Source organism: Quercus lobata, chromosome 8 (genome assembly GCF_001633185.2).
Source record: "Quercus lobata isolate SW786 chromosome 8, ValleyOak3.0 Primary Assembly, whole genome shotgun sequence".
Classification (NCBI taxonomy): Eukaryota; Viridiplantae; Streptophyta; class Magnoliopsida; order Fagales; family Fagaceae; genus Quercus; species Quercus lobata.
The window spans coordinates 9,320,425-9,345,705 of record NC_044911.1 but is presented as its reverse complement, the minus strand read 5'-3'; the positions used below and the strand labels follow the sequence as shown (position 1 = coordinate 9,345,705).

At 32.8% G+C, this 25,281-nt stretch overlaps 3 protein-coding genes and 1 long non-coding RNA gene across 4 annotated transcripts; 3 read left to right on the top strand and 1 right to left on the bottom strand.

Moving 5' to 3' along the window:
- Positions 1-3,304: 3,304 nt before the first annotated feature.
- On the bottom strand, positions 3,305-10,431 carry LOC115957358 (imidazole glycerol phosphate synthase hisHF, chloroplastic). The gene is made up of 19 exons (XM_031075583.1): positions 10,187-10,431; positions 10,016-10,098; positions 9,617-9,711; positions 8,945-9,048; positions 8,044-8,213; positions 7,809-7,923; positions 7,471-7,526; positions 7,338-7,376; positions 7,001-7,099; positions 6,758-6,820; positions 6,613-6,675; positions 6,411-6,493; positions 6,129-6,237; positions 5,964-6,017; positions 5,220-5,307; positions 4,788-4,825; positions 4,493-4,598; positions 3,995-4,161; positions 3,305-3,678 (listed from the first exon to the last, which is right to left on the bottom strand). Exons 1-19 carry the CDS (start codon positions 10,368-10,370, stop codon positions 3,619-3,621), a joined length of 1,776 nt encoding a protein of 591 aa, XP_030931443.1. The 5' UTR covers positions 10,371-10,431; the 3' UTR covers positions 3,305-3,618.
- Positions 10,432-16,735: 6,304 nt separating this feature from the next.
- On the top strand, positions 16,736-20,030 carry LOC115957916. Its single transcript, XR_004084424.1, has 3 exons — positions 16,736-16,845; positions 17,201-17,234; positions 19,696-20,030. It is a non-coding gene; the product is annotated as an uncharacterized LOC115957916 (long non-coding RNA).
- Positions 20,031-20,200: 170 nt separating this feature from the next.
- LOC115956306 lies at positions 20,201-20,710 on the top strand. The gene has a single exon (XM_031074726.1). It carries the CDS (start codon positions 20,201-20,203, stop codon positions 20,708-20,710), a length of 510 nt encoding a protein of 169 aa, XP_030930586.1.
- Positions 20,711-21,376: 666 nt separating this feature from the next.
- Positions 21,377-22,681, top strand: LOC115957915 (protein ALP1-like). Its single transcript, XM_031076256.1, has 3 exons — positions 21,377-21,773; positions 21,864-22,095; positions 22,177-22,681. The coding sequence occupies exons 1-3, from the start codon at positions 21,426-21,428 to the stop codon at positions 22,635-22,637; spliced, it is 1,041 nt and encodes a 346-aa protein (XP_030932116.1). The 5' UTR covers positions 21,377-21,425; the 3' UTR covers positions 22,638-22,681.
- The last annotated feature ends 2,600 nt before the right edge of the window (positions 22,682-25,281 follow it).

Genomic DNA, 25,281 nt, shown 5'->3' with positions numbered 1-25,281 from the left:
ATGTATAGGGACTCAGTTGGGTTCTTTAGGCTCATGGAAGAGACGATAGAATCAAACTTGAAGGAAGAAGAGGCTGATAGGAGGGAAAATGGGGAGTTGTTAGAAGTGAAAGTGGCTCTTCAGCTTGGGAGAAGCTTGTCAGAGCCCAGGGACCTAGTCAGTACCGCATCATCTTTGTCTTCGAGAATTAGTCCGGACGAAGAAGAGTTTGGAAGCAAGCTCTTCTGAGTTTTGATCGGTTGTCTTGATTGATTTTGAGTAATTGTATACTTGGGTAGCATGTATTTTGACAATACTTGACTAGGCGGATCACATACATAAGAGTTCAAATTTTCATGTATTCAAGCTTACATGATTGAACGGAAACTAAAGATAGTTTTTATTTTTATTTGTTAATATTATCTTACGATACGATAAGATTTGAAATCTATATCATCAATTTTATAATTATAGTTCTTTATCATTACACCCACGTGTTTTACTAAAAATTTTGTTCCTTACTAGCATTGTCTACTCACTCTTATAAGAAGAATTAGGGTTCGAATTCCCACTCCCTTACTATCAATAATAGTTTTGATCTTTTGTTCTTAATTATTCTAGTGGATTCTAAATCTTTAACTTGAGAATTCAAGGTGTTCAAGGGTATTAATCTTTTCTATGCTATCACGTTGCTTAATGTGGAATCAGAGCCTTGATTTGTTCAGTTTGGTGGCAAAATGGCAAAGCTGGTGGTAACCATCTTATTGAAAACTACCAAAATGTCTCAATATTTTGTTATCTATTTTTCTAGTGGATTCCATATTTTTACCTTGAGGATTCAAGATATTTTAGGGTTTAGTCTTGTATTTCTAACTTATACTAATTGTACCCATCAAAACTTATACTAATTGTAACTCTTTGTTAATATTACATTTCTTATTAAATTATTAAAAAATTCTATTGTTGGATTAAAATTTCTTGTTTTTCTTAAGACTTTTGCCAAATTTTGTATTAGTTGGATGATATTCAACCTAGAAACTCATATTTTGTGTATAATTTAAAATACAAAATATTTAGAATTTAAATATTTTATTATTGAGATAATTATTGATCTTTAACAAAGTTGAAATTTTGCAAACATTAAGAATATAAGAAGAAAATGTAATCAACACTAGTAGATTTGTTACTTCTGAACTGAAATTCTGCCTCCGCCTACAATAACGTTATCAAAAGTGATGCAAAGTAAAGCATGCTAATAGCCTCTTACTCTCCATACACGCATTGATAAAGCTAAGTTGGAGGTAACTGAAAAAGTAGATTTTTTTATTGGGCCAGAAGATAGAGAAAGCAAAGTGGACATGACCTACCTTATCATAGAGGTTTGTTGGACTTTGACACCCCATTTTTGGGCCCGATTCTCCATATCAACCAATATATGAACATTTTACGAACCTTAAACAGCCAATGATGTGAGAACTTTTTCATTAAAAAATGATATCATTATCAAGAAAATGGTATCAGTGGTTTCATACTTCATAGCGTGGCATGCCGTCATTGGTTTTAGGTTGAGCATGAGAGAGCTGACCCAAGCTCATGTGCAATATTGCAAGTAATGGTAGGATTTAGGTTTAAAAAGCTTCTGAAAGAACATCAAAAGTTGGTCAAAAAGAGGGAACAGTCGTTTATTTGTAGTACAGGAAACACGGGGTGGGCAACAACTAGTCATTGTTTTGTGTTTGTTTAAGAAGTATACATGAAAGTTAAACACTAGAGCAGTGATGGGAAGCCTTTAGTCGATACCGAGCATTGATAATCATTGATCAAGCAATGAAAAAAAGAAAAAAGAAAGAAAGGAAGGTTGTTTGTATTATGCTACTAAAAGAAAGGCTCTAGGTACTGAAAGAATGCATTGTGTTTTCGTATGGTTTGACTTGTTTGATTTAACATTTGCTTGAATTAAGCAGTTAATGTATCAATGCTATCAACAATTTGTAGTTCCTATTTGTGTAATACTATTTATTACTAGGGAGACTTGGTTTAGGTTCAATACATCTAGTACACTAGATCCAATAAGATGGTGACATGTGTCCAAAAATGGACACGTGTCACCATTTCAACAGGTTTAGTGCTATTGGACACTGAACCCAAGCCTAACCTTTACTAGGAGATGAGCATGTGCTCGTTCTTACCCCTCTACCAAGTAAACAAGTATTAAAACATACTAGACCTAAATTGATTAAACTAGATTGAAGATGACTAAAATGAACAAAAATGCTTCGCTGATATTGCTCAACAAAAGTGGACCGAAATAGACTAATGGACTAAAGTAGACCAAATGAATTCAACTGGTCCGAAGTAAGCCAAATGGACTGAATTGGACAGAATAGACCCAAATAGACTGAACTTGATTGAGGTGGACTGAAGTAGACCAAACTGGATCAAAGTAGATTGAATGAGCTGAACTTGACCAAAATAGACCAAAAATGCTATTCTAATGCGGCTCAACAAAGCATCCCAACAATAAATGCTACATTTCAAGATTCAAATATTATATAGGTTTGACACTAGTCACTGGTCAAGATTGTATGGAAACGCCATTACCACTACACTGCCAATCCATAAAGATTCATCTCAATAACCACAAAATCTATTATTGGGATCGTCTTGTATTGTATCGCTGCAGTTCACTAACGAGCTATCTTCCCTCAAACTCAACTTTGATTTACTGATACCTTAGCATTTGATTCAGAGAATCTAATATGCTCAGGCATCCAGATTCCACTTGTGTTTAAATATTCAAATATAATGGACTGGAGATTTAGCATGCCTCAAAGCACCTTTGTATTGTACATGCCTAGATCTCTCTCTTCATTATAGGCAGGAAGCAGACTAGTTATTGCTTACTTAAAATGTTGAGCATAACCAAGATTACTAACGAACACTGGGCACCATATGGCAATAGAATTCAAGCAATTATTCTGATACCCGAGAAGTTGAGACTAAGTAATCCTCTCATTCTCATATGAGTAGAGACTAGAAACAAAAATGGTTAATTCATTACCTTTGTTCTTGTGCTAATGACTCCTTTTTCTCCTATCTCCCAAAATTAAGAAACACCTTATTTAATCTAAGGAACATTGATAAAAATTATAAAACGCCTTATATAATCTATGGAATATCGATAAGGGTTGTTGGGAACATGGGGATTGGGGAGAGGAGAGTAGAGTGGAAGGTAGTCGGAATATACTTAAATATTGTACATTCTAGTAACTTTTTCTCCTCTTCCCCTCTCCCTCTGTCCAAACATAAAGTAAGGGAACAAATGGAGGTGAATGAATAATGACAATTTACTAAAGAAATCAATCTGATATCTTATTGTTTTGAGTCATGCCAACAATAACAAGAACAAAAATGTTCAAACTACTAGACTAATATGCCAGTGAGATTTTAATCATTGGGTACTACACAAAAACAAAAAAGAAAAGGAAAAACATTTTGACATGGATAAAACCACTACAGAACAAGTTTAGATATACAACACATGCCCAGCTAAAGTGACAAAGCTCTGTCTAAATTGGCCTGCGGCAGAATGAATCTAATGCCTCTATAGATTTGCCTCAAAACTTCTCGAAGATTGGATTAAATTCTAACCTCAATGCCTTCCTTTAACAAGTGTTCTTTTACAGATTGTACAGTCACCTGCAACCCATAAATCAAGGAACATAGATGAAGTGATGAACCACTATGGCATTGACAGGGAAACAAAGGTTATGCTGGTTGAAGGTTTTTAATATATTAAGATGATAAGTAATAAATTGAAAGAGGAGAGAAGTGGATGACGCTCATTAAAAAAAGAAGAAAAAAAATTAAGATAATAAGGAATAGCCTCTCTCTCTCTCTCTCTCTATATATATATATATAATAAAATAAAAATAAAAAATGAAGACAAAATGATGAGTCTCCATCAACATTGGCATATAAATGAAGTTCAAGAAATATTTCTATAGTTTTGTACCTCCTTCCTATGGAAGATGCCAGCAGCAAGGGCAGCAGATGCATTTGTTTTCATGAACACCTCTGTGAAGTGCTCAACAGCACCAGCACCACTACTTGCAATCACAGGGATGCTCACAGCATCTGAGATCAACTTTATTAGATCTATATCAAATCCTTTTCCTTGACCTGTAAAAAAATTTAACCATGAAACAATAAACTAATTTAAGAATGAACCAAGTACAAGGTGACTGTTACAATCAAAGCTGCCATCTAGAGGGAGACAAAGAACTAGTTTGTCAAACCTCCAAGAAGTTCGCATCTTATGGTCACAAAATCTTTACAAAGAAAAAATTTTGTGAAAAAATTGGATTGGTATATCTTATAGCAAAATGTATGGTGTAGATATAAACAAATGGGTTCTGTTACCAGTTTCGAATAAATGCTTCAAATTATGATTTGATGGTCAAAATGAAAACCTATGGGGGCATTTTCTAACAAGAACAAGAGTTGGATTTACCATCACAATCAATGCAATTTAGTAGTATTTCTCCAGCTCCCAGCTCTTCAACTGCTTTTGCAAGCTCATAAGCTCCAATTGGTCGACCTTCTCGTCCACCATTAACCTTAATGACAAACAAAAGAGAATTGAGTAAGTCCAAAAAAATCTTCTCAAAATGGAGGCAGGCAAGTAAAAATCTATAATTACAATGTAGAATGACATGTATAACGTAGCATTCCCAAAATACAATTGCACTTCTACTCCATTAGCAGTGGAGATGAGTGCACTTACAAAGAAAGCAATGAAGACTTACAGTGCACTGGTACCAGGCATACTCTTCCCCATTTGGACCTGAATTCAACAAAAAAAAGATGGTTACAAACACACTTTGTGAAAAATGGAAGACAAGTAGTACATCTTTGGACCTGCCTGGTTCTCTCTCTGATACAGGTAATTTGTTTTTCACCCTGGGGTGGGAAGAAAGGAGTAACAAATTTTCTTCTTTATTGTTGAAAACTGACCATATTAACCTCTCATATTTGATAGAAAAATCTACCGGGTGGCCCAATAACATTAGATTAACAGCTTCCTAGGAAAACTAGCTAAAACTTATACTGACGCCAAGTCAGACATGGCAATCCAATATGTACCTAGCAAAAGAATTTTCAGCAAGCACTAAAAATATGAATTTACAGAGAAAATAAAAAAACAAGAAATAAGATTTTTTATAGTAATTTCCTTTTACCTGGGTTTTTCAACTTAACAGCCTTGAACTCTACATCATTGGGATTCTTGAGGTACACCCTACGAGGATCAATACTTACAACTACAGCCTGAAAAGTAAATAAATAATTAACCAACAGTAAAGGCAGCTTCAATCATGCATCTTGAGAATAATGACTACGCAGTCTAAGCACACGGCGAAAAATTACATCCCCTAGGAATAATTACAAGATATGCCCTACTAATGCAACAATTCAAAATGAAATAATGAAAAATCCAGTATGTAGTTTATGCTTTCAACATTAAACTTACAAAAGGAAAAAAGTTTTCGCTATTATTTTATGTTTCTGGAAGATCACTGATTTTTCCAATGGACAAAGAAGAAAGAACACGGAAACCAGAAACTGAAAAAAGGCTCAGCACAAGAAACTAACTAAATTTTACAGGAGTAAAACCCACCGAAAAGAATAAGAGAGGTGGCATATTTTTCTTTAATATACTTCACCAAAAAAACATAAAGAATGTATATACATGGATTCTCCATGAATCATTTTATATACAGGAAGCACTTCTCTCCCCTTTTATGGATTCTCTATGAATCATTTTAAGAACAAATGCAAAGAAATGCAACAAATACATTGGATCAATTACTCTCGCATTTGGATGCTTAGGACATTTATTTTGCATTAGATTAATGCAAAGAATGGATATACATGGATGACGGGGGATATGGACATGCATAAATTTATAGCGAGACATGAAATACCTGATTTCCATAAACTCTTGATATCTGCTCTAAGCTAGTCTTTCCAGTCTTTACCTGAAATAAATGACACAATTTATCAAAAGGGACACACATGCAAACACTCATGCACAGGCTTGCATGCAAATTTGCATGGATTGTTAGGGAATTAAAAATTGGGAAGCATACTCCAGTTCTTAAATATTCTTCAGCAGCGTAAACAGCATCACTTCCAATGGAAATCTTATCAGCACCAGATCTGAAATATTCTGAAGCAACTTCCAAACTAGTATAGTGCCTGAAGAAAGGGAAATGGGGGATGCCTTAAATATGAGACTTCACTAAATTGTGAATGATCAAGTAAATAATTATAAAATTACAAAATCAGGTCATTTCTAAAGAGAACCATTGTTATGGAAATTAAAATCAAACATAATACACTGGCAACAAAAGTAACACCAAAGAGCATACCTTCCATTTGCATCTGTAAAATCTCTAATGCCACCTCCAACAGTTAATGGTACAAAAACATTTTCTGAAGTGTATCTTAATACCTACAATAGAAAGCAGATTAAAATCAGAGAACAGAATCAACATATAGCATTTGTAGTAAAATAAATTTATACTGTTACATTAAAAGATTAATGTTGGATGTTTTTGCTGCAAAACAAACCTGCAGCATTGGCAAATCGCCTAGAGGAAAGTCTCGGAAACCAGTAATATTCAGAAAGCTAACCTGCAGTTTGATATTACAATTTTATTTAGAATATAATTAATAAGTAATAATGTATAAGCATTCAATTCTGTCCCAAGCATACCTCATCAGCCCCATCTATGTAATACTGTCCAGCAAGCTCCACTGGCTTGCCAAGGTTTCTAACCTACAAAAGGTTTATGACAATTTGATTACATTATACCAAAATACAACAAATTTAGGAGGGAGTTAGAGGCAGCTCCAATATCAGTTTAATTAATTCTCTTCAACTTTTATGACTTAATGATGCCAAATGAGTGCACAATGTCTGTACCCATAAATCAGATACAACAAACCATCACAATACCTCATTCTCTTCTGTATGCTCTCTTACATCATATTGGTCTCCTTTGGTTACAACAAGATCACCTTTATCATTTGCCCTCACATCAAGACAAGCAATTACCTAGACATAATATAGTTAAGCATGGAGCCTTTGTCAGAAGATCAAAATACAATAAAATGATGTAGCCACTAAAGCATTAAGAAATAAGGCTAAGAATTCTTTAAAGTCCCATGATAACATTAAAAATTGACACAAGTGCAAGCAAGCGCACATGCACGCACACACACACACACACACAAAAAGGGGCAGTGGGAAATTTAAATGAAGAAACAAAGGTTTTATTTTAAACTACTATTACCCTTTTTGCAAGTTTTGAAGCTTTCCCTTCAGTAGGCTTCTGTCTTCACATAAACATTTCAGAATGTTAGATAGTTTAACTGAGAAGTTGAGAAACATAAGAGATGCATATATATCAAAGGTACATAGGCTACCTTTGTCGTGGTTGACTTTGGATACAAGAATCTTCTCAATATTGAAAGACCAACATCTGAAACATTCATTTTCAGGTATTACAGATGTTAATGGAGTGGTAAATTGATTTATAATATGTCTACATCATTTTCTCAATCTATCTATTAAAATGAGACTTGCAAAAGAACCTATTTGGTAATCAAATAGTGACAAATTATTGCATAGCAAATCAGATCTGGAGGAACCCACTAAAAGGAAAATATGGAAGACTTTTACAATTATCTTCAATGCCAACAGGGCTGAGACTAGAATATGTACACTTTGAGCTACCAAAAAGTGAGAGTAAAAGATATCTTGCCTCCACTCTTTTCTGGATGGAACTGAACTGCATGCACATTTCCTCTTCTAATAGATGCTATAAAATTGTCACCATAGTTGCAGGTAGATGATATCCACTCTTTGTTGTCATCTGACTGGAGAAAAAATTGTCACTAATTTACATGCAAATTAATGTATGTGTAGTAGAAGCATGCAACAGCTAAGAAGACAGCCTTATTAAATTTAAAAGAAAAAAAAAAATTTAAAGCACATACTGGCATAGCACGGTAAGAGTGAACAAAATAGACATGGTGGTTTCCAATATCATCCAAAATTTCTGAGTCGTTTTTTATCTGCAAAGCATTCCAGCCAATATGGGGTACTCTGAAGCCATTTGACGAGTCAAAACGCCCAACCACACCCGGTATTAACCCAAGACCATTTACTGAGACATATATAAAGCTGTTAGTTGAAGGTAAAAGAAAGGAATCTGGAAGTACTGACTGTGTTTACATATAAAGTGTTGAAAAATTGTAATACATTCAATTCAATTCACAGGGTACTTATACCCACCTTAATAGGTTTGTATATTTACAAGTCTTTTGCTTCTATATTTTACAAATTTAGACACCTCCATAAGCTTCACACAGCTCCCTCTCTCCGAATTTTTACCCTTTTAATATCATTTATGGATTATTTAATAGCACCATCGACATCATTATAATAATTCCACTAAACTGCACAAAGCTGAATGCTGAGTATGCAAATAAGATAGATTATTGTTTTGTAAAAAAATTTTAAAAAAATCAATTCAAGAGCCTTGTACTTCGGTAGCAGTGCATGATCACCTTTTTGATGAAGACCAGGGCTCAATTTCCCCCTTCCCACTTGTTGTAAAAATTGAATTAAAAAAAATGTTTAAAAAAAATCAACATAGAGAAGGATTACATAAATGAATGCTTTCACGACCCAATTTTGTTCACATTTTCATACACTTCTAAATTAGATATATGTCACAAAGAGTCTTGTAGCTCAACGGCATTACTAGTTCTTCCATGGAGGAGAATGTGGGTTCAAATCCATCCTCTCCCAGTTATTATAAGCCAAAAAAAAAAAAAAAAAAAAGATATATGTTCAGAGGAACAAAAAAATTCACATAAATCAGATATGACTAACCTGGTCCGTTCTCCTCACTGGACTCAAAAAGTAACTGAAGTCCGAGACAAATGCCCAAAAAAGGGCGATCCTTCTCAATATAGGAACAGAGTGCTTCAGCCATCCTGCAAAACATCAAAACACCATAAGCATCTACACTGAATTAAAATATTTATTTATTTTTTAGATAAGTAGCATCTACACTGAAAATTGAATATAAATAGCTTTAGTCAGATCAAAAAATTGAAAAGCTTCTACGTGTAGCTCAATTTGCACCACCTAATTCACCTTAAAGTTTCTGTTCAAAGTGATTGATTCTAATATTACTACATGATTCAGTAAAGCAACTTTCTTCTGGTAATAACACACACACCCAATGGGTCTTGAACCTATGACCTCCCCATCCTCCTTGCTCTTACAAGGGAATGCTACAAGGGGATGAGGGAGGTGCCATTTGAGCTAGAACTCATGAGCTCTGTATAGCATCTGTGACCATTACTTTTTTTTTTTTTTTGGGGATAAAAACTATGACCATTACTTGTATACTTTACAAGGTTAATTTTTGTTTGATAGACTTTTCATAACGTTTGAATACAACCTAAAGCAGTATAAGTCATACATTTAAGAGTCATTACCACTTCAAGGAATTAGACAAGCAATTGATCCTAATAAATAGTGCACAAAAACAAATACCCATTTTTGTTCAGCACATCCATGGCTGCGGCAAATGCCCCCACACCCGGAAAAACAAGTCGATCTGCCTTTAAAATGTCCTCTGGAGTTTGCACCTACATTTCAAATTATATAAAGAAAATTAATATACTATCCTATATATTCATCCAATCTAGGCAAACTAGAGTTATTTGCACACTATACTTAAAACCCGTATTAAAACTAAACATGCCTTCTCTCTAATTCAAAAACAAATAAATCAAGTATAAATAAATATAAACTACAACAAAAGCACTAAAAAAATTCTCATTTTTTTGGTTCCGACTTAACATTTTTAATTTAGACATAAAGAAATAGTTGCTAAGTGAAGCAATTCTGCGAATTCAATTATTAAGAAAAAAAAAAAGTGAAAAAGATTACATCTTTGATGTCAAAGCCGAGATAGCGGATCGCATTCCTCACGCTACGAACGTTTCCAGCTCCATAATCAAGCAGCGTCACAACTTCAAATTTTTAATTAAAAAAATTAATTAATTATACAATTATCAGAAAGCTTAAAATTAATTTGTGTGAAAGAGAGAGAGAGAGTACCAGAGTCTCCGGAGGCTCGGACTGAGAGGTTTCTAGGAGATTTGAATTTGGCGGAATAGTGAGTTTTGCTGAAACTGTTGCGACGAAATAAGAGAGATGAAGACGGAGACGACGAAGACAATAGTCGAGCTGTTGAAGATAACGGGGACGAAGAACAAGAAGAAGAAAATGGAGGCGCCTCCATTGTCAAAGACCGAAACTGCAGCTCTCTCTGTCTCTCTCAGTCTCTGTGTGAGTGACGACTCGAAGAAGTGTTGTATAGCTGTCTCATTGACTGGGCTCAATGTCGTGTTTTAGTTTGGGCCTCTTGGCACTATACAGGCCCACATTGGATCTGCTTTAGACGAGTCCATTCTTGTTTTGTTTGTTTTGGGCCTGAACCCCAACCTGTTGGCACACAGAGGTCAAATCCCCTATTATAATTTTTTGTGTTTCGCTTTATGATAAGCTTCAAAGCAATGAAGGAACTAGACTAAAATTAATATGAACACTACAAAAGTAGGGCCATGGAGGAGACCAAGAAGCCATACAATAAGTAGCTCGAACGTTAATCCAAACTAAAGCCCAAAAGAAGCAAAAGTTCCAGAAGTTGGACAAAATAAAAAAACAATAAGAAATAGGTAGTGAAGTGACATGGATTTTTAGATACATAAGATGTTGTTGATTGAAACAGCATGAGTGAATGTTGTCAGGAATCTTGTAGTTTAGTGATATTATCTACTCTCTTTAACGAGAATTAGGGTTCAAATTTCTCGTCTATTGTTCTATCTATTGAATTATAAAAAACATAAGTGAACTTTGTGTTTATGTTTCTTGCTGAAAATTCACTTTTCTAGTGTACATAAATGTGTAGATGGATGTGTGCTTGGAATAATGTGATGCATCACAATAATTCCATGGTATAAAATAACTAAACCTTGGTACTGAGTGGTTTAGCTCACAGTGATTGAGTTGATCAATTTCTCTATAATTTTGTTTATCACTAAATGATTGGAACTACCAAGCATTAAGTTTTTGCTCCTTCTACATGGTTATATGCTGCCAAAGAGGTCACAAACATCAAAATGTATACATGGCATTTCAATATATGAATACATCCGTGTTTTGGAAGAAATTTGGTACTGGAACAAGAAAATTGATGCCATTGGATCAATTTCATGAATTACTTGTGGTACCAAAATTTTATGGCCTATTTCAATATATGAATTAATTTGTGTTGGACACATTTGGTAAACTGAAAGGGGATAACGACATGAATAGTAATATTTATTATTTAGAATAAAATGTATTGTAATGGAATAACTAAACATATTTATAAGTTTGTAGTTGTTGTTGTTGCTTTTTTTTTTTTTTTTTTTTTTTTTTTTTTTTTGAGATCATAAGTTTGGTTGTGAGTTATAACATTAGAATAAAAATTAAAATATATTTTAAGAAATATCTTACTCATAAAATTATATTTCCTAAAAAATATTATTTTCTAAATTTGAGAGAGAGATTAGTTATTTTTTATGATTTTTTATTTTCATAATTATTATGTGCATATGAAAAGTTTGTTTATTTGAAAATATATTAATTTTAGAAATTATTACACTTACTAAGGAATAGATTTTACACCCATTTTGGAGACGAATAATTATTTCTTATTTTAAAGAATAGCTATTCATAAAAAATGACAATTCACTGAATAAAAACATAACCAAACTACCAAATAGCTAAATTATAGGAATAACTATTATATTATAGTGTCTATCACAGTCTATCACACATACCTTAGGTGTATTATTAATGACTACCGTTTCAGCATAAAAGACAAATTTACATATAAGATTCTACATATATCAAACAAACTTGGATTGATGCGGGATGCAGAAGCCATAAGAAACAGAACACGTATTTGCTTATGAAAGATAATCTCAAACCCAAAAGGGTTCCTCGAATCCACTAGGATCCTTGAATCCATGAAGAAAAAAAGATTCTAAAGTCCATCAAAGAACTCAATAGACAAAATTTTGAATTTTATTTTGATTTCTACAACTTGTACCAGTTTGTGGTGTAGGTCATTGGTGAGCATGTGTAGCACTTTGCTCTTGATGACTTTCAAAAGAAACATAAATCTATTTCCTAGTGGTTAACGCAGCATAGGAAAGTTGATAGCCTTTAAAACTTGACAAACAAGAAAATATATTCTAAAATATATCCTAATTAATACTTAACCATAATGTAAACCAAGTTTGACTTAAAAAGTATTTAAAACACCTAAAAACAAGGAAATAAATACCATAAACTTAAAATAACGAAAATTACATTCAAAAAATTCCAAAATTAATAAATTGAAAAAAAATTAAATAATAGTTCCTGTCCTACATCAACAAGTCGAACATTAATTCTTCAAAAAAAAGAAGTCAAACATTCATGGAACAACCAAAAACGTTTCTACTATTTATATTTGATCCCGTATTAATATCCTAGTATATAGCTTAAATCTATGTAACACAAACTCCAAATTTACCACAATTTTTTTTTTTTTTTGGTGAAACAAATTTACCACATATAAGGCCATTTTCAACAATTATCGAAAAGAAGACTCAGAGCATGATTATCCATGTTGTATAAAAAAAATAAAATTAAGGGTTCGTTTGGTAAGAGATTTCTAATAACGTTGTTTAAGTTTTGTAGAAATATGTGTGGATGAAAAAGTGTGTGGAAATACATGTTGTGGTCTTTAAACACTATTACCAAACAAAGCTTAACTCTCTTTGTTTTTCTTAAGAAGCAATGCATTTTCCCCTCTTTGAACCACATCAAAATATGGTGAAAAAAATAAAATAAAATAATAATAATAATAATAATTGCAATTGTTATATATATTGTTGAAAGTTATATAGTGTAGAAATGACAAAACTCTAGCTTTAATGAGAAATGACAAATATTACTATTCATATAATACTATTCTTTCCATAATGGAAGGAAATCAAGGAACAATAGAGCAGAAAGATGATAAGTAAAGAAGACAATAGTAATTTAATCAATTAATCCCATCTGTAAGGACCCGTTTCGCAGCCCAAGCCCAAGATGTATGATCCTGGTCCAGTGAGCTCAGTACAATGAATTTGTAGAGAGTGGGTCAAAGAACTAGGCCTTAGCGAGTTGGACAACAGCTAGTACTGGATTAAATGACAATAAAACACAAATAAGAGATTTTGATATCAATGGATTTATAGTCCGAGGAGGTTTCACTTTTATAAATTGATCACAATTTGGTACAAATACAATTTAGATTGCTATAGTGTTCTCTCTCTATTTTTTTCGATCTCTACCTCACAGAGGGTCTCTTACACTATATAGCTCTCCCTGGACCATCTTGATCCTACACTTGTTGATCATTTGAGCCTTCACTTGAATGTCTGTCCCATCAGACACCCTCTCTGGTTTTTGTAAGTTGGTAGCCAAGATAACACTGTTTAGTGGTCTCCTCAACATAAATGCGCCCAAGAAAGTAGTTGCAGTGCATTCAATATGGTGGTAGTTTTCCCTAAGATATTTCTGAGGTCCTATTGTCCTTAGATATTCATGATACACATCTTTATTACTGGAGCTTCCTAGAAGGTCATCGTGATTGTTGGAAAACGTATTTGAGATGTACTTATCATATTGGAGGAGATATTCCTCCTCAAATTATCCTCCTATCTGTATTTCGCTTATTAAGTCCTGGGTTTGAACCATTCATTACCATTCACTCGTCCTCGGATTGCTCACGTTCTCGGTCAAGGCCCAAGGCCCAATACATGATTTGGGCTCTTAACCTTACACCATCTTTCTAATTATTTTATAATAAAAAAAGAAAATTAAAATTTCACTAGGTTTATATTTATTTTTATTTTTAATTTGATGCCATTGTTATTTTCATTGTTATTAAATCCGTTCCGTTCCGTTCCGGCCGGAATATTTCGTACCGGAATGGTAATACCACCCATTCCACCTCGGGTCTAATTCCGGCCAGTTTCGGGTCATTCCGACCATTCCGGCCGATTTTACATTTCGGCCGGTACTAGTTTTTACCAAAAAAAAAAAAAAAAAAAAAAAAAAAAAAAACTTAAACTAACAAACCCATCAGCACAGCATGTTTCCACCACTGATCGCCTGAAGAAGTTCAAATCAAATCTGCTATGAAGCCACCAAATGATTTGAAAAAAAAAAAAAAACAAAGGAAGAAGAAGAGAACAGAAATTTAGAGCAGTTGTGGAGGAAGCTCAAATTTTAGCTGCGTTTGAAACTTTCTTCTTCAGTCCTGCACTTGAACGTGGGTTTGGGTTTCTTAAACTTTCCAATACTTCTGTAAGTGTAAGTGACTGATGGGAATATAAAATGAAGAAGAAAGAGTGGAGGAGAAGGTATAAGGAATGCACGTGGGTGATGGAATGGGATTAGGTGAAAACGTGAAAGGGGGCTTCCTGGAAGCTTCCTATTTTATAAAATATTAACATGTTTATTTACAAAAATACCTAAATTTGAATTTTAAAATAATCAAACTAATCACTTGATTATTATGGTAATATTTATTTTAAAACACTATATTACATTCATTAAATGATGATATTACATTTATAAAATTTGGCTTAAGAATAACAATGAGTAATAACATTTTTTTTATTAATTACTAATATATATATATATATATATATATATATATATATAAAGTGGTAATTCCGAAACGGTCTAAAACAGTATGTCGAAATAGGCCGGTACCGAAATATTCCGTTCCAATAGACAAATCGAAACGGCCACCGAAACGGTATTCATAACAATGGTTATTTTATATAATGGGACACGTTCTCCAGGAGTAATTGGCATCTCTAGGTTGTTCAACGGAAACATATATTGTCTCCAGCCACCTTCAAGACAGAGCTATTGTGGATTAGATACAAGAATTCAACAACAAATAACTCATCAAGAAAATAAGTGTGACATTGTTACAAACATAATATATACTAGTATGTAGCCCCGTGCATTTGCACGGGTAGAATTAAAATAAATTACAATTATATGATTCAAATTAAAATTTTTTGAGAGGTTCAAATTATATATGGTATTAGTTTACATTTTTTTTTAAACTATACATTTCTAAAATATGTAATGGTTTCTCATTTGTGTGTATATATATATATATATATATATGATTTAGAATTTAATTGGTTTTAGATTCTTCTATTTTTGCACCAAATAATTCACTTGCCACAAAAATTAAAAACTTAGATAGACACGTGGCGAAAAATTGGATTTCATTTTAGAATGGATTTGGACTTTTCGATTTTTACACTTAATAAAAATTAAAAATTAAAATCCAATTAAAATCTATTTGGATTTTCTCTAAGTTTTATTTTTATTTTATTTTATATAAGATAAAAATTCTACTCTAGCATAATCTAAGTGTATATGTGCGAAACTCCTTCCTGAAGTTTTAACTATTATTATATGCTAGTATATAATCCGTGCGTATATACAGTACAATTAAAAATAACACAATTACACATATATGGATTTAAATTATACCTTGTTTAAGTCTTAGATATATTCATGAACTTTACTCTTTCTTTCTTCTTTATTATTTTATTTTATGGATATACACATGGGTTTACTCTTTTTATTGAGTTTTTTATTTTTATTTTTTTATGGTTTATTTATATTAGACTTTTCAATTTTTGCACAACATTAACTCACCTAGAAAAAAAAAAAAAAAACATGTACAAACACCAAAATATAGTACTTCACTTAAGGGTCATTACTCATTATTTTGTAATAAAGTTGTAACTTGATTTTTTTTTTTTTTTCCATAAACTTCAATGCATTAAATTGAAAATTGAGAAAGCAAGACGAATTGGATGCAAGAGCAAACTTAGCTGCAGTGTGAGCAGCACAGTCGTTGCTTCTACAAACTCAAATAAAATCACAAACTACAAAACTTAAAGCTAACTCTCAGATGTTAGCCACAAAATGAGAAATAGACCAAGCAAAATAGGGCTCCTTGTTAGCAGCTGCATCATAGCAGTCCTTTGAATCTCCTTCAAACAGAGAATGTGGCTCCATTTTGCAAGCGAATAGCTAGCTGGACCACCCAGTGCAGAAATATACAAAGTAGAGTTAATAACCTCATTACAAACAGCTTTAGCATACTTCAAATCTTCTTCCCATTGGTATTCTGACTAGAAGTTCTCAAAGTAAAGTCCTAGGATACATTCATTCACAAGATTACGAGAACACCATTAAGTTCCAAGCACACAAAGGATAAATATACTATTCTCTTTCCAGCACTAACAAGTGTGGGAATTTGAAAGATATATAGCCCGTTTGGTTCCACTTTTTCAGCCCAAAACGGGCGTTTTCAAAAAAGCTAAGCCCAGTTCTGCGTTTGGTAAGTTCAAAACGCAACTTTTTTATAAAAGTTGCGTTTTGAACTTTTAGAAAAACTGAAGACAAAACGCGAACGAAAATGGACCCTCAGCGGTCCATAAATCAAAATGCGCTGTGCGCGTTTTGTTATATTACCGTTGCAATCATTGAAAGACCGAAATACCCACACGTTTGACGCCCCTCATCTCTCATCTCTGCTCTCCCTTCGCATTTGACGCCTCCATCTGTTCTCTCTGCCTTGCTCTGCCTTCGTAAGTCTCTCTACTCTCTGTCTTTTTTCTTTTTCTTTTCTTCTTCCGCTTCGTCTTCCTCTTCTTCTTCTTTCTTTCTTTCTTTCTGGTTCTTCCTCTCCGTAAGTCTTTCTGTAGTTTTGGATTGTGGTTTGTTTTATGGGTAATGATTTTTCTGTGTGTTCTTTGGGTTGATTTGTCATGGGTATGGGTTGTTTTGATTTGGACTGAACCGGGGTTGATTCTCATGGGTCTGATTTGGGTTTTTTTGGTTTTGATTTCTCTGTTCTTTGGTTGATTTCTCATGGATCTGGGTTTGATTTCTCTGTTCTTTGGTTGATTTCTCACTTTTGGTGTGTGGGTTTTGATTTCTCAGGTACCAAAAACACTGATCTGCTACCAAAAACCAGGTACCAACACTGATCTGATTTTTTTTTTTTTTTACCGAGTGTGGGAAAAAAAATTTCGGATCTTGCTATGAATGGGTATTGTTCCTTTACTTGTTTTGTTATTTGCTTTTGCTGATTGGAATATATAATGAAGTGTTAGTTTGATGAATATATAATGGGTATTGTTTTCGGATCTTGCTGATTGGAATATATACATGTTCTCATGAAGTGTTTTTGTTTATTTGTTTTGTTATAACAAAATTTCGGATCTTGCTATGAATGTGTATTAACTTGGAGATATTGTTATGCTTCACAGACTGGTTGTAACATTTTGTACTCTTCGAAGAACTTATATATTTCAGTTGTGTTAGCTTGTGTTTTGGTTTGTAACATTTAATGTCTAGATCAATGATACAATTTATTTTTTATTCGCCTCTCCCTGTAATGGACGTTTAGATTTCACTTTTCTGTGTTTTCCTTTACTGATGTCAAAGCAGTTCAAGCAAGTATTAGCAAAGGTTATATGATTAAATTACTTTAATTCCCCAGGATACTTAATTTGACCCTTAAAATTTTGAGTTGCTTTTATTTTGGCCTTGTACGTTTCAAAATTTTATTTTGGCATTTTATGTTTGATTCCATTTTCATATTAGTTCTACTGTCTATTTCCATTAGTAATTTGATCATCCATAATATGTTTTTCTACCTACAATTAAATTCTTGCATTCCACAACATTTAGAGATAGTATTCCATGAAATAGTTAAATCTTCAGGGTGTCTGTTGGTTAGATTAGTGAAAATGGATAGCATGACCAATATCAATGGTCTCTAGTGTCACTGTGCTGTGTAAATTGTCACGTAGAGGTGGAGTGGTTCATTCGCCCATCAAATGTAATTATCCAAGGTGTATCGCTTTCCGTAATCATTTATTCTTAGGGTGAGTTATAGTGAGAATTGTGGGGCCTGGGTTAGGTTCAGTAATGTAGGTGAGTTCTGTAAGTGCCTTTTATTTTAAGCATGTATATGTCAAAATCAATTTTTTTCCTGATTGATTATGAAACTATTTGTCCTTTTCCTAATCCAAAATGTAGATTTTAAGAAAAATCTTCTTTTGTCAGAATCAATGCAAGTTATTTTGAAGCTGCCAATGCATCCTCAGTCGTAATTAGAGAAATCAAATGCTATGTTCTGGCTTATACTAAAATTTTACAATCTTGTAATCATTGGTTACTGCAGGCTCAATTTTCCATTTCTTGAGCTATGTTAAGTTTAACATGTCATCAAATTCAACTGCTTTCCTCTCATAGAATTGCACATAAGACAACTTATGCTATGTAATTTGGCATTTGAGTATGTTAGTTTCTCATCCCAATATTGGAGGTTATGAGATTGATGGAAGTGAAAGAGGTAAAGATGTCCTAATTTTCCCTAGTAGCCATAGGATTTAGGATGCTGCAAGGATTTTCTCTAAAACTGCTCAAATTCATTATGCATTTAACTTTAGTGACAACCTTCATTCTTCACAACATGCATGTATATTTGAGGTTGCATTTATTGGTTGATAGAGATGTTTGCAACGTTTCTGTTTACATAAATTATAGAACATAGACTTCTTTGTATTGAACTTCTCTCTTAGTTTGCGAAAATAACATATACATAACATAACATGGTCACTGTACTTTGCTGATTTAACAATGCATGCATATGTGATTGTACTTTGGTCACTGCATGAACTTGAAGTTCTTAATGTGAGAAGCATGTATGATAGCTTTTGAAACTTTCTCAGCCACTTAAGTACTTGTTCTTAAACAAATTCAAGTTTTCCAAAAGTGCAAGTGCCTAGGAAGGTGGTCACTGTGTGCTCGTTTATGCTTATGTATTGATGTCAACATATAACCTGGAAAATAGAGAAAGTGTCAAAGACGAGGATTTTTTATTTTTTATTTTTTTTTGAGGTGTGTGTGTGGGGTGGGAGGGGGTGGTGCGTGGTGACGATGGGAGTAGGAGGGGATTAAAAAGTTTTTTGTTAAACTAATGCATTTTTCTCTCTCTGAAATTATTGGATATACATATTTTGAGATAAAAAGTAAGGAGGCCTTGAAATATAAAATTAATTATTAATTTCTAAAAAAAAAAAAAAAAAAAAACAGCTGTGAAGTTTCAGAGTTTTCATCTATAGTTTTAATGAATTCATTTGACCTTATCATCTTAGCAAGACTTAAGTCCCTTTGATTTAGTTCTGTCCCTCTCTATCATACATGTATATGCTTTCTCATACCTTCTATTACCCTGATTGTGATATGTTTGATGTTCATGACCTCTGTAATATGTATATATGCATGACTAACTCTCCTTAGAAAGAGCCTAACTCTGCTTTATAATTCTATTTGGACCTGCTAATCCTTGTACCTATTTGTTTTGATCTTAATAAAAAATTTATAGTTTTGCTAATATGCTTCAACCTCATTGGTTAACTTTATAGATGGGTAAAAACACAACTTCCAACCCCGAGGCAAAAAAGGCTAGAGCATTATGGGATAATAATTCAAGCTGGACCACTACTTTTTGTAATCTTTGTGTGGAACAGATTCAACTTGGGAATAGGAATAAAGGTGCTGCCTTTAGTACCCTAGGTTGGACCAATATAGTGACCAAATTTTGTGATGAAACCGGTCAAAATTATGATAGGGAGCAATTAAAAAGTAGGTGGGATGTGTTAAAAGGTGATTGGAGATTGTGGGAAAAATTGAGGATGCATGACACAGGTTTAGGTTGGGATACAGCGAAGGGAACAATTCTTGCTCCTGATGATTGGTGGGACCGAAAGTTGAAGATGAGTTGAGTATTTTATTAATATGTAATTAGTTGGAAATAGTTTTTTTATATTGTTGTTATCTGAGTGAAAGCACTTTTACATTTTGTAGGAATTACCCAAAGCTAAAAAATTCCGAGAGAAAGGTCTACAGAATCCAGAACAACTTGATATAATGTTTAGGGATGTTGCAGCAACTGGAGAAGCTGCATGGACCCCTTCTTCAAATACACTCCCTCCAACAATGCCACAAGAGGGTGCTGGTGATTCGGATGGTAGCTCCAAATTTAAGGATAATCAATGTGACATGAGTTTAGACATTGATAGTTTGCAACAAGGACATACTAGTCAATCACGTAGTTCAGGACTTAAGACTAGTGAATCAATACCCTCACAGAAGAAAAAGAAGAAGATAGGAGGAGCTGCAATGTTGGACAATCGTATTAGTGAATTAATAACTGTATGTAAGAATAAGTCTGAAGGTACTTCTCGAGAGTCATCAAGTTCAGTTGATAATGTCATGGCGATTGTGAGAGCACTTCCTAGAGTGGATAGTAAGTTTGTGGTTCAAGCTTCCTTAGCGTTACTAAAAAAGATACATAGGGATATGTTTCTAACTTTCAAGGAGCCAGAGTTACAGTTGGCGTACCTACAAGAATTGATTTCTTGGAAGCAAAAGAAGTGACCAACCTTATGTGATACTCTATATTAGCTTAGGACTAATATTAGCTTATGACTAATATTAGCTTTATGTTGTATTAACTATGTTGTATCAACTTTAAACAATGTTATGTGATATTTAGTATTAGCTTTGGACTAATATATGTGTAATGTAAACACATTTCGACTAATATTAGCTTTTTGTTGTATTAACTTTAAACTAAGTTATGTAATATTTAGTATTAGCTTTGGATTAATATATGTTGATTACTTTGTTGATTACTTTGTTAATATATGTTGATTACAAAGTTATGTAATACTTTGTTGATTACTATGTTGATTTATATTAAGTATTAGTAATGGTTGATTATTTGTTACTTTGTTATGTAGCCTAAACCAATATGGATGATTATAATGGTACTTATGAGAGTGGCAATTTTATGGAACTATTAATGGATGGGGATTACAGAAATTATTGTAATTATCATGATGCTAGTGATTATAATAGTGCTGACAATAATAATGATGATGATAACAATGATGATGATGATGAGAGTAGTGATAGTGATGATGACAGTGACAATGATTCTGATGATGATGATAGTAACGACGATTCTGATGAGTTTTACCAGCTTGTGGCAGTTACCTGCGAAGCAGTTGTGACATATTTCAATAAGTAAATTAATAAGACTCCTTGTTATGATTCTGAACAAACAGGGTGGGTTTGGGTGAGACGTTGTATGGAAGGTAATGAGAAATTGTGTTACAACATGTTTAGAATGAAAAAGGAGGTGTTTCTTAATTTGTGTCAAGTTTTAGAACGTGACTTTGGACTTCAACATTCAAGGAATATAAGATTAGAAGAGTCAGTGGCAATCTGTTTAATGATACTTGGTCATGGAACATGTAACCGAATGGTTCAAGAAATATTTCAACATTCGGGTGAAACCATAAGTAGACATTTTGAGAAGATGATCACTCTGTTGGGTGCTCGCTTTGCAGCTGCATATGTAAAGCCTTCGGATCCAACTTTTAGTGAAGTTCCAACCAAAATACAAGACCATCCAATTTATTGGCCACATTTCAAAGTATGTGTACTATTGTATATTTGAATAAGTGTTATTGTCTATAAGATAATACAATGCATGTGGAACTGAAAACTATTAATGTTTTATTAGGATTGCATCGGTGCGATTGATGGCACACATGTGACAGCGGTTGTACCTACTGAGAAGTCCATTCCATACTTTGGAAGAAAGGGATATCCAACCCAAAATGTGATGGCTGCATGTGATTTTGATATGTTATTCACATTTGTTTTGCCTGGATGGGAAGGTGCAGCACACGACACTCACATTTTTCTTGATACTATTCGTAAACAGAGTAACAACTTTCCGCACCCACCACCAGGTTTGTAATTGGTTAATCAATTGTTCATTATAATTACATATTATATGAGTGTGTTAAAACAATTGAACTTTTTTTTTCTAGGGAAATATTATGTAGTTGATTCTGGATACCCAATGATGAAAGGTTATTTGGCACCATACAAAGGGATATCATACCATCTTCAAGACTTTCGAAGGAGAGGTGGAAGCCCTAGAACTAGACATGAAAAATTTAATCATGCTCACTCATCTCTTCGATGTACGATTGAGCGCACTTTTGGTGTGTGGAAGAATAAATGGAGAATTATCAGAAACATGCCATCTTTTCCATTCCATATCCAAATGCTTATTGTATCTGCTACTATGGCTCTTCATAATTTTGTTAGACTAAATGATAGGGATGATAGGGGCTTCATAAATGCCAATCGAGATTCAATTTCTAGAAGAGAAAATAATAGTGAAGCAGATAGCAGTTATGAGCAGAATTTAGGATCTTTAACAGACCCTGCGATGGTGGTTCTTCGTGATTCCATTGCTAATTCCATTTGGGGGGATAATAATTAGTAGTTGTCTTTTTTTTATAATATCCTGTAGTACAATTTAAACTTGGGTTATTGGTATGTATTTTATCATCTTTTTTATATTTTTGTGTTGTACAATTTAAACTTAGATTATTGATATGTATTTTATATGTTTTTACATTTTTATGTAGTACAATTTAAACTTAGATTATTGGTGTATATTTTATCATCTTTTTACATTCTTATTTTGTGCTTCATGTTGATGGAAATTATTTAGATTTAATTAATATTATTATTATTATTGTTTAGTAAGTATATGAAATAGATGATTTATAATAAGTATGAAATAAACTCACATCCACAAAAAAAAAAAAAAAAAAAAAAAAAAAAAAAAAAAAAAAAAAAACAAAAGTTTGAAATATCCCTTATATATACATTGTCCTTTTTGATCATTTATCCCTCAAAAAGCCACTTTTAACAGTTTTTACCAAACACTCAACTTTTTCATTATGCACTTTTTAACAGCTTTTACCAAACACTCAGCTTTTTGAAACTCCACTTTTTCATTATGCACTTTTACAAAACTCCACTTTTTCATTATGCACTTTTTCAAAAAGCTAAACCAAACTCACCCATAGTTCAAGAGTTTGGAAAAAATAATGGAAAGTAGACAAACAATACGTACATTTAATTCATACAGTCACGCATCGTACCTGTTCATCAATAATAAATATTATGACAAATGTTTCTTCCAAAGATGCAGTAGATTGTCTCTCAATCACTGAGGGCATTCTGACAACAGTTGCCTCTAGCAAAGATTACTTATATATCAATTGTACCTCCACCCTTCAACTCCCCTTTGTGCACGTATCTAACCCAATATTTGTGACAATTCTTCAGAGGTGTAGCAATGTGTAAGGGTGGCCCAAAATTTTGAATTTTTTTAAAATATATATAATTATTTTAATGTTTTCAAAATTTAGTCTACAAAAATAAGAGTTGGCCCTCCCAAATATTTGATTTAGTTTAATGATGCTCTTAAAAAAAAATAATTGGTTTAATAGTTATAGAGACATAACATTATTTTTTGCAATTCTATTTTTTATTGTAAAATGTGATCTTATATCTGTTAAATATTTGATAAAGTTTGGCATCAAACATGTTTGAATCTATATCTTTTTCAATCAATCATGAGGCAATTAGCAAGTCATTGACTCATTAAAAAATTATTGTCACTAAAACTACACATGAAATGTCTCTTTAGTTGCCACATAATGAGTTAAGCAAGATAGCTTCAAATATGTTTGGAACTTCTTCCTCCAAGTTTTAGATCATTTATGTTTTTGAAAATTTTATTAGTTCAATTGAAAGATTATTTTACTTACTTTATTATAAAATTTGATAATTTGTATAAAAAATGAAACCTTTTAAGAATTCCACTATAAAAATGGTAAAAATGAATTTTATTTTATGAAAGATTGCTATCAAACATTATTGTGATTGAAAATACTAAGTTTTTTTTTTTTTTTTTTGTGTATATATATAACTTATCAAATAAAAAAATGTGTGTATATAATAAAAAAAGACATTTGTATATAATTAAAAAAAAACATTTGTATATATGTGTGTGTGAGGTTGTCTTGATAAATATATTAGTGCTGCAATTTGGTCCCCAAACAAAAATTCCTGACTCCGCCCCTGCAATTCATGTTAGCTCATTAATCACCATAATTGAAAATAATAAAATAGTCTCTCTCCTTTTCAATGTGGGATTAAACATTTTCACTAACTCCTCATTTTCCATATTCACTTCCATATCTTTACATTTATATTGTAATATTTATTCATTTTAATTATTTAATATTAAAATGCTCCAACACTTTGTAAGTTGAAGTCGGATCTTTCATTTATTCTGCAATATACAAATCACAATTGTCAACTCTACATAGAAGACTGGGATTGTAACAATCTTTCTAGCTAAAACAACATACCATGTTGATGTCTCTAGTAAACCAAAGCGATTGTTCAATAGCTATTTTGATTCAATCTCTTTCATACACATCATAAATTGAAAATTTAGCCACGATTTGAAATACTCCCTTCTTTATTTATCCATGGATCTTTTACTCATACGAATTGAATTGGAAGTAATTGATGCAATCAAAAAACAAATAAGTATCGTGACAATGCAGGGCTTTTACTGTTAGAGATATCAGGCCCAAGACCTGAGCCTATTGTAAATTGTAATTGGTCTAGATTCAACGTAATAGAACTTATGTACAGGCCGAACTACGTTAATTTTACCTCCACTCTCCATTTCTCTCTTCTCACTATATTACAACTCTAATTTTGCTCATTCAGTTATGTGTCAAAGATTAATGAAGTAAAATTTTCAAATAAACCTAAACCAGCAAAACATTTGAGCTCTCAAATAGTTAAATTCTGTATATCATCTAGCTAGTACTGAGCATATGAGGAGGGAAAAAAACCCCCAAAAAAAAGAAAAAGAAAAAAGAAAAAGAAAAAAAAAAAAAAAGAAAAGAAAAGAAATAGAAGAAGATAAAAATAAGGCCAACCTGATTGTTGCTTAGCCACGAAGAAACTTCTCTATGTTCCCTTTAACTCAATCACCATAAGCATTATTCCGGTTTGGCATATTTGACTTTCACACAAACCCTATACACCAT